The 10,818-nt window shown below is 34.3% G+C and overlaps 1 protein-coding gene across 1 annotated transcript; it reads right to left on the bottom strand.

The window, feature by feature from the left end:
- Positions 1-521: 521 nt before the first annotated feature.
- Positions 522-1,174, bottom strand: LOC141680462 (uncharacterized). The gene is made up of 2 exons (XM_074486684.1): positions 1,165-1,174; positions 522-1,009 (listed from the first exon to the last, which is right to left on the bottom strand). Exons 1-2 carry the CDS (start codon positions 1,172-1,174, stop codon positions 522-524), a joined length of 498 nt encoding a protein of 165 aa, XP_074342785.1.
- Between the last annotated feature and the right edge of the window lie 9,644 nt (positions 1,175-10,818).

The raw sequence follows: 10,818 nt of genomic DNA, 5'->3' as shown, positions 1-10,818 counted from the left end.
CAAGTTCACAACATATTCCTAACAATATCTATTTTTACATGTTTTACTGATTTTAAAGCTTGAATGATTTATGATTTCTCTTCCTATAACTATTTAGCATAATGTTTTAGATTCTGTTATTCATATATTGGTACTGTTGTGCAATTGATTACTCACCTTTGCAAAAATGTTATATATATCGCAGATTCTTAAAAGACCTGTTCATCATTGCCAAGGCAGAGTTTCGGATCCTCCTCAATCAGGATCTTACGTGGTAGTTTAAGTTAGACCAGATGTAGGTCTGTTAAGTTGCTATAGGTGTATTTGTATCAGACTTACTTAAATAAATAGTGGTGTAATAATTGAGTAGCCTTATTCATACTTAAACCTGGTAAAAATCTTGGTAGGGGGTCGTGTTATGTAATATTATGAGTTTGGTTGTTTTATATTTATGGTTTATTGTTGTTCGTGATGTCAACTCCTGGCCCAAGGGTTGAGGCCATCATAACAACCTACATCTTTTGACCCATCATGTTCTTCCTTTATTGAATCTTCAAGTCATGGGTTTTCAGCATTCCATAGACTTCATCCAGTGTCTGTAAATCAAGATCATATTGATGCCTGATTATAGAGGCTTGAGTATCCCATTCTTCAATAAGAGCTCTCAGAAACTTGGTGTTTGAGTTTTCCCTATCATACTCTTTTCTAACCAATGATAGATCATTCAGCAGCGTCAGAAATCGATCATAGATGTTAGTAATTGACTCATCAGCCTTGGCATCAAATTGTACATACTCTTGCACAAGAACAACTCTTTTATTTTTCTTTATTTCCATTGTACCTTGGCAACGTATCTCCAAAGCATTCCATATCTCTTTTGCAGTCTTACAGGCAATCACCCAGTTGGACATCACATTGTCCAAACTATTGTGCAGAATATTCCTGATTTTTGCATTATTAAGAATTACAACCTTCTCAAGATCTGACCATTCTGATTTCTGTTTCCTGCTGTAGTGTTCAGGAACAGTTGCTGTCACGAAAATAACCTTTTCAGGGTAAATAGGTCATTTATTGATGATGTCAATATATGCATTATCAATAGCGTCAAGGAACATCAACATCTTTCCTCTCCATGTAGAGTAATCAGCTTTCTTCAGGATAGGAATTCCATGCTTTCATACTTACTTCCAGACATATTTGATCTTTTCAAATTAAAGGTAATTTGACCGCTCTGATACCACTTGTTACCCAGTAAGGTAAATTGTTTAAGGGGGTTGGATACAATTAACCAATAAATTGATTTATCACAGAAGTAAAGTATTAATAATATAGAACAGGTGAATCAAATAAAAAATTTATATTGATGTTTAATAAACTGTTACAAAACTCTCCCAAGAACAATATTCTTAAGAGCTGTTAGGTTATGAAAATACTCGAGTTAAGCACACCACAAAGTGATAACCTATTCTGTGTTTATATATCACATATCTACAATCAATACCTATCAATTACAAGATATGTTGCAATATAATTTATCTAATTTCTATACATATGTAAATCAACTATGATCCTATAAATCAGCAGATTCTGATTTATTCTATAGTCTTGACTTATCCAATCATATCCTGAAAGTCTTCATATCCTGATGCATATCCTGACTGCATCAGATCATGGCGCTTCACAAATCCTGACTGTCAAACATATCCTCATTGGCTTCACATCCTGACGCTTCTTGATAGATTCTGACTCCATAGCAATTCTTGATTCTTGACATAGACAGCTTCCAACAGATGGACTGGACCCTTTATTTTATTAAGGTAAGAATAGGCCTGGGTCCTGATATAATAGTGGGTCTATGCGGATGGGAATAGGTCCATAATGTATCTTGACTGATCAGCAGGTTATAGTATATATGTTGATTCTTGTGTCCAGTCTAGTTTATTGCTGATCACTGTCAATACCATTTCTTATATAATATGGACTTGCCGAGCAATTATGGCTCATGCTCGTTGTTACTTCATTTATCTTTCAGTTAAGCTTGAGAATGAAGCATGTTCATACTCGCATGGTAAATAAGTGAGTGAAAAGACGGGACCCTCTGGAACCAAGAGTGCTAACACCAATCCAGGAGGAGAGCTTAAAGTTACCTACTGAGGTGTAGTTTATGTAGTATATGTGTATGTTAAAAACTGAACTAGTTGTAAAACTTAACTAGAATTTTGGAGTGTAGTGTGTTTCTTATCCGAGTGGTGTTCAGAATTTTAAGTTGGAATGTAATAATAGTTATGTTTGTGTTGTTGTTTTGAACCATAACCTGAGATCGATCCTTAGTAGTTGGATGAGGTCAGTGGCATGTTTAGTCAAATATATTATACAGGTTGGTTTATGTTTATGTTTGGCATGTAACCCTCAAATCTAGACCTCGGATTTGGAGGGCGTTGCAATACATCTTTTTTATCAAAAGATGAAATGCATAATTTTCACTCACACAAAGTTTTTCAAAGAATTACATGCATTTTATCTCTATATTATTCTATGTTCTGTGATGCAGGTTCGGCCTCCAATGGTCTTCTTTTATTTGATAGTCACGAGTTTGAAAATCCACAACTTCCATCCCAGACTATAAAGAAAAATATAGAAACAAAACTAACCAACACTCTCTTACCCCTAAAATTAAGTATGAACAAGCGTGAGGGAGAAAGTGCTTTAGTGCACCACATAAGGAAGGTTCTTAGGTCAACCAAACAGCTTTGTCTCCTACAAAGTCAAGTAGTATTAAAACTGAGGCAATTGCTAGCCCCCATACATCTTCTCAAAAAGATGCATTGGCTGAAAAGGCACAACAGTTACTAGATTCATCCTCTCAACAGGGTGCGTCTATTGAAATTCGCTTGTTAGCCAGGTTATCTGAAGTAGTGTTACCATCTCGAACACAAACAATTCTTGATGCTCAAGGTGAGGTTACACACACAGAGGACGAGTTGATGAAAACAAAAATTTCGAGCATTTTAAGGTTAGATTTGATTGTTCAAGGTTCTTAAATGGACCAATTGCCTTTACAGGTGTTAGGAGAGGATACTGATCTAATAGTCATATATGAGTGTCTACCTCCACAGGCTTAAACCCCCTAATGTATCTGCGGATAGTGGGTCTGATATAGGCATAGATCGATAACTTGTTGACAATGATTCAGATTCACCTGATGAGTCACAAGGAAATTTCTTGACAGATATTAGAAGGAAACTTTGATCTTTATGCTAAATTCTTTGGATCATTATTTACCTTCCTAGAATTCAAATCTGGAATCTTTAAGGAATAATTAGCAACTTGTAGATTATAACTCGGATTCATCTGAAGAGTCTAATAAGAACGGGGATTTGCAAACTCCCATTGCACCACATGAGACCTCCTTAAGGATGGCTAAGGTGATTTTCCTTGCAGGTACAATTAGACTTTGTAGCCATGAGAGGAGTGGTACACTTGTGAGAATGAGTGTAAACATGAGTGGAGAGAAGAGTGAAACACTTTTTAGGTACACGAAACAAAATCACACATTCAATGTAAGGAAGAAAGAAAAACACCAAATCCTATTCCCTTTTCCCTAAACATGGTTCTTAATGTTTGATCTTTCGAAAGATGATTCTTAGAGACCCAACTCCATTCTTCAGGGACCCAAATCTGTTAATATCAGGACCTAACTCTTAGGGACCTAACATTTACAAATTAGAATCGAATAGCTGGAGCCTAACAATTGTGATCTAACAGTTGGGAGGTATAAGGATGTCGGGAAAATTGGTTAACCAGATGATCAATGGTGAAGCCATTATTGTAGTATTTAAAAGGAATTGGTTGATCAGACTCCAACTTTCTACTTCTTTTCTAACCAAGTTATATATGAGAACTTCTTCAGACAACATAATACCTTCCTTCTCTTATTCCAAAGGGAAGAGGTGTTACATAAGAAATATTAGAGGATTCCTCAACTAAGGGGTATAAGTGGAAGGAAAAAGAAAAGGTAAAGAAAATGTACACCAAACTATTATTTTAAACTATGGATCATATTGAACGGGAGAAGTGGTAAATAAAGGTGATTTCATAGTGATTAGAAGAAGTGGTATTGGTTCACCACTGTTCTTCATAAGAGGAGAAGTTGTTTTCCTAAAGGGGAGTCCATTTTTTTTACCTATAGATCCTATTGAATGGGGTAAGTGGTCAACGAAGGTGATCTCCTAGTGATCATAAGAAGTGGTATTGGTTCATCAATTTTTTTCGTAAGGGAAGTAGTTGGCTCTCATAGGAGGAGAAGTAAGAGAGATATGTGATTCTCAATAGGAAATGTGGTTGTACAAAAGATGATGTTGATGATTACTTCAAGACTAAAAAGTGTTATCTGGAAGATATTTGAAGAACCAACAAAATAAAGATGAGACTACTTGAAAATCAGTTCAGCGCTAGAGGAACAAGCATCTTTCATTTCAGTTACTCAAGAAATCTGTTAATGCAAAATGTGATCCAGAAATCTAGTAGCATTATTTACAAGTCCTGGTACTTTACTTTTTCTAGTTGTTAGTTGAGTTATCCTCTATATTAATTTTTCTGTTAGGTTTAACAATCAAATAGGGAGAGGTTGTTGGTGAGATTGCACAACTGTATGAACAGTAGACGTGATTACTCAATGCTAGAACAGGGCAGGTATATAATACTATGTCTACACAATAAATCAGGAAGAAACGAAGAAAAGGCAAATACAAAGAATGAGAACATTAGAAGAAGTTTTAAAGTCTGTTTACAGGTCACTGAAAGAAGTTGATTAATATGTTCATGCACCAGTGAAGAATAAGGTTTAAAGACTTTCAAGGGTTTAGAAGTTTTAAGAATTTTAGTATGACAGTGCCACAATAAGATTTCAGTGTATTAGCATTGATTGAAGATAAACAATGTTTGAAGTACAGAGAATTTGAAGAATTGAAGACAGGGTATAAACAAAGGTTAAAGAAGAAAGCTGCAGTCTTGAAGTTATACTCACTAAAAGGATTTCATTTACATAATGATGGTACACAGTAAAGTAAAAATAGAGGCTTGATGGATCAAGGGGAGGATCTACTTCAAGAAGTCAACTTCCTTCTGCAAGAAAATGGACTAAGTCACACACTCTTAACTTAATTATTAGAAATCGTGATAGTGGTGTCAAGACCAGAAAAGACATTCAAAATGAATATCTCTATCATTCTTTTCTATCTCAAACTGAACCTAGGAGGGTGGATGAAGCTCTTCAAGATGCTGATTGGATCACAACAATGCAAGATGAGCTTAATGAGTTTGAAAGGAACAAAGTCTGGACATTAGTACCAAAACCAAAAGACGGATCAGTAGTTGGTACTAAACGTTTGTTCAAAAACAAGACTGACAGTGAGGGCATTCTTATAAGCATTAAAGCAAGGTTAGTTTAAAAGGGTTATTCACAGCCAGAAGACATTGACTATGATGAGACTTTTGCTCCAATTGCAAGACTTAAAGCCATCATAATTTTTATGGCTTATAATGCTCACATGAAATTCAAGGTATTTTAAATGGATGTGAATAGTGCATTTATGAATGGTGAACTTGATGAGGAAGTTTATGTTGAACATTCTCCAGGGTTCATTAATCCAAAATATCCAAATCATGTCTATAAGTTGGAAAAGCACTCTATAGAATAAAGCAACCTCCAAGAGATTGGTATGAAACACTTGCAAAATTATTGGAAAATGGTTTCAAAAGAGGTACCATTGATAAAACCTTATTTTACAAGTATCATGGTAATGACTTGTTGTTAGTTTGTATTGATGTTGATGATATCATTTTTGGCTCTACTAATGATAAACTCTGTGAGAGGTTTGCTAAGCTAATTCAGTGTAGATATCAAATGAGTATGATGGAAGAATTGAGTTATTTTCTAGGATTACAAGTGAAGCAAACTGAAGAAGAGATCTTCATTAATCAAGCTAAATATACTAGGAATTTACTTAAGAGGTTTGGAATGCAAGACAGTTCAATTTCTACAACTCTCATGACCACTGCAACCAAGTTAGACTTAAATATTGGTTCATCTGTAGATATAACTAACTATAGAGATATGATTGGCTCTCTCCTATATTTGACTGCTAGTAGACCTGATATCATTACGCTGCCTGTCTATGTGCAAGGTTCCAAGCTGATCCAGGAGAACCACATATGTTAGATGTGAAAAGAATTTTTAAATACCTCAAAGGCACCATGAGTCTTGGATTATGGTATCCTAGAGATTCAGATTTTAAGGTAATTGGATATTCGGATGCTGATTTTACAGGATACAAAATAGACATGAAAAACACTTCAGGAAGCTGCCAATTTCTTGGTGGTAGATTAGTTTCTTGGCTTAATAAGAAATAATAGTCAATTTCCACTTCAACTATAGAAGCAGAGTATATTGTTGCAGGAAGCTGTTGTGCACAAATTCTTTGGATGAAAAATCAGTTAATGGATTATGGGTTATAGTATTCTAAAATTTCCATTTATTGTGATAATCAAAGTGCTATTGCAATGACAGGAAATACAGTACAACAGTCAATGATAAAACACATTAGCATAAGGTACCATTTCATAAGTGGACATGTGATGGAAGGTACAGTGGAATTGCATTTTGTGCCTACAAATCAACAATTAACATATATCTACACGAAACCACGTTATGAAGCTACATTTACAAGATTGGTGAATGAGTTGGGAATGATCTCAGAACATTTCTCAAATAGTGATGAATGAATTTTGTTCTTTAACAGGCATATGAGTTTATATTTTGGTATCTTTCTCCATCTATGAGTATTTCTTAAATTCTGATTATTTTATTAAACACTAATGTCATGTATTTATGCTATTTATCATATGAAATTTAAATAGAGTGTTAAATTGTAATAATTTGCTCTCTAAAGTTGTTGCATAAATAAACTCTGATAATGTGATTGGTTGATAAAATCTAAAAGTAGTTGGTTAAATACTGATAATGGTCAAACTCTAATTGACTATTACTTAATGGTAATTTTTGAATTTATTCAAAAAGTATCTAAGTCAATATTTTATTTAAAATAGTAACTGTGAGTTAGTGCATAATTTTATGTAATGATTAAATTTTGCATGGTTGGTGGCGTGTGTTTAGAAAAAACATTTCAGTAATTAGAACACATTACCTTGTGTAGCCGTGCACGTCTTTACTTCTCCTAGTTATCTGTTCCATGATTATTCTCTGAGCAATAAAATTGTGCCACGTGTCCCACTAAAATGAACAGTTTCTAAGTAAAAGAGTAATGAGATATACAAAATCAATCTTTGATTTTAAAATATCATTTTATCTTTACTCAAACTCTTTTACTCTCCCTTATTTCTTCTTCTCTCTCGTTTAAACTCTGATACCCTAATCTGTTTTTAAGTTTTTTTTCAAACGTTCACTATGTCTTCTCTAGTTGCTACCAAGGCTTTCTACCATGATGGTGCTAAGTTTATACCAAACAACTATGCAACAATTCTGGACAAGATGGGTGTTCATCTTGATTATCTCATTTTTCAGGATTTGCTGAGTACAAGTGAGGTAGGGTATGCTCTTAGAAATCCTAGTATTGTTTTTGGGGAGAATGTTCTTGCTTTATGGAGGACTGGTGTCTATGATGATGGTGGTGAAAGTCGTACTCCAAGTATTGTTTTCAAACACAATGGAGAAACAAAGGTTGTAACACCTCAAACAGTTAGGAACGCTCTTCATCTACCTACTCATCAGTCTTACAATACCTTCATTGGTGATGCTGAAATGAGAAGATTCTTCACAAAGATTGGGTATGATAAAGAACTGAATAATATGGGGAATTTGAAAAGACATGGGCTTCGAAAGGAATGGATTTTTTACTGCGATTGCATCACTAGGGCTTTCAACAATAAGTGCACAAACTTTGATACACTCCTTATAATGTCACAGCAGATTGGGTACTCTCTGATTCATAACTGTAACTCTGACTTTGGTATAGTTGTTTTATGTTTTATAGGAGATAGATTAAACGCTGATGCAAATATAGTTTATTAGGCTAGATTCTGTTAGCTTATATTTAGTCACTGTTTTTTTGATATCCCAATTCCTGTTAATCAAATTATCAGTATTTAAGTTTACAAAAAAGGCTTTGTTACCCAGTAAAGAATAAGTTTAAGAGGGTTGAATACAATTATTCAAACAATTCGATTATCAAGAAGTACAAGTAATAGAATTAGAATCAAATAAAAGTTTGTTAATTTCTTATAAACTCTTACAGAACTCTCTCAAAAAAATAATATTCTTAAGAGTTGTTAGGTTACAATGATACTCGAGTAATACACATCTTTGAAGATAACCTATTATGTGTTTATATATCACACTACTACATAATAAATCTTTATCAATTAAAAGATATTTTACAGTATAATTTATCTAGTTTCTATATATATCCAAATTAATACCTTCGATCCTATAAGTTAAGAACCGACTATATAAAACTCCTCAAATGGTGGGACTGAAAAAATCAATAGATTCTGATTTATCCTGTAGTATAGTCATATCCTGATAGCCTGTATCGTAATGCAAATACCGATTACATGTAGATCCTGATGCCTGAGCAGATCCTGATGGATATAACAAATCCTTACCGACTTTAGCAATTCCTTATCCTGATCCCAGCAAATTCTGATTTTTGACTTAAACATTTTCCAACAATCTCCCCCAATTTATGCTTTGTAGAATAAGCATAAATTCTGTAGTAATGTGTGATGCCAAAAATAGAAAGACAAAATGTAGAATATAAGGATTGTAGAGCATACTTAGATACAAAAGCTGATCTTCATGCTTCTTGATAAACTCTGAAGTATCTCTAAACAAATGCCTTTACATTTTCATCTATCTTCTTCCAGAGTAGCTGATGTAGCCTATTCTTAAAATTCCTTTCATATTCAGTTTTTTCAGATAACTGATATATGGTAGCTCTCAAACTTCTGATTGGATTTATCTCTAATATCAAGTCATCCAGCATCACATAACATGGCTTTTGTCCATCAGGATTCAAAGGTATTTGCCTTTGAGTGAGCAAAGTTTTAAATACAGTTGCACCTCTTCTCATGTTCACTTCCTGATAACTTAAATTCATGTATATGGGAACATAGTGTCCAAAATATTATATAACTTCATCAAGAATCCTTCTTCTGATAGCATAAAATATCAAGTATGGGCATTCTTTAGATGCTTGATTTTCAACCCTCAACAGATAATGAATGTACTTGAGTTTTTTGGTTGACATCATCATCAACTCATCATATGAAAGAACTTGAACTTGATCTCCTTGCAGCATAAGCAAAATCTTCTATTTTGGTTATGAGCCATCATGTCTATCAAGAATGATTTTTACAGCTTCCAGCCTGTCCAAATGATCAACTATGACTTGCTGACCAGGTCTATCAGCCAATGTAAAATTCACCTTTTATGGACTTATCAGTTCAATTTCATGATGCCCAATTCTTGCTCTTATGTGTGGTCCAGATAATTTGAGAGCTTGAGCCTATCGCAACCATGAATGTGTATCATCATTTATGTCCACAGTGCTAGGCTCAGGTAATCCTTCCTTGCTTATTCCTACTAGAATAAAGTTCATCTCTTTCATGCACTTGAGATAATCAACTTTCTCCCACTTGTAAGTGTGCTTTATTTTAGGAAAGTAATCATCCTTTCTCTTTTCCCTTTCATGTCTGTGCTTCGCCATCTAGTCCTACCAGATCTTCACAGCTTAATTCGGAATTCTTGATTTGCTTTATTAAAAGCTATTCTAATTTTCCTTCTTCTTTTCTCTCTTCCTCATCAATTTCAGCATTATAAGAATCAACATAGACATAAAAGATTTGAATGTTTAAATGCTCCTAGACAGATTCTTCTCCATCTTCAATAACATCAAGAATTGACCACCTATCGGGGTCAGGAACTGAATTGTTAGGATTAGCAGTTTCAGGATCTCATATGTCAGGATTTATAGATGTATTGTCAGAAGCTACTTCAATTTGCAATGGTCTTGGTCTTTTACATAGTTGAACCTCAACTTCCTCATGACCTTCTTATTTGTACAAGTTTTGATCAAGTAAGTCCCTTGGCCTTGGTCCAGGATTAAGAAATAATGGATCAATGAGCACTTTGGGAGCGAGACTGAGATGTCTCAGGTATTTCTTCAATTCTGATCCCACTTAATCTTGTTCTTCTTTGAGAAAGAACAATAGCTTGTTCATCAGTTCTTGCAGCTCTTCTTCTACCACCTCTTATAGCATTCCTAGGTCCTCTAGCTCTTCCTCTTCCTCTAGAAGAACCTTGATTTTTAGTTTAAAATTGACTGAGAATTTCTTCATGCTGTTTGAGCCTTTCTTTCTATGATATGTCACAAAATTCATCAGCCAAATGAGTGAGAGCTCTCTTTCAAATAGCTCCTCAACTCTTTTATCCTTGTGGTAGAGAGTTATGTTATCACCAACCTTGGTTCTGAAAGTCATGTAATATCTCTGAGCATCATCAAGATTATCAATTATTAACTCTTTTTCATCAGGAATTAAAGACATAGTTTGCTTTCCATTAGGATCTGAGAGTGAGTAACTGTTTTAGTTTTTATAGTCTTTGAACCATCTTTAGAGATATAAGTTAACTATGTGGTTTGAGTATGAGTTTAAAGTCCAGTTCTAGATTGAACCACCACAACATCTGAGGTCCATGCACCATCATTATCAGAATTAGCATCATCTTTCCTCAACACTGATTCAGATGCACATTTTTTCTTG

The sequence above is a fragment of the Apium graveolens genome, chromosome 8, assembly GCF_009905375.1.
Source record: "Apium graveolens cultivar Ventura chromosome 8, ASM990537v1, whole genome shotgun sequence".
NCBI classification, from domain to species: domain Eukaryota; kingdom Viridiplantae; phylum Streptophyta; class Magnoliopsida; order Apiales; family Apiaceae; genus Apium; species Apium graveolens.
This window is presented reverse-complemented; position numbering and strand designations above follow the sequence as displayed.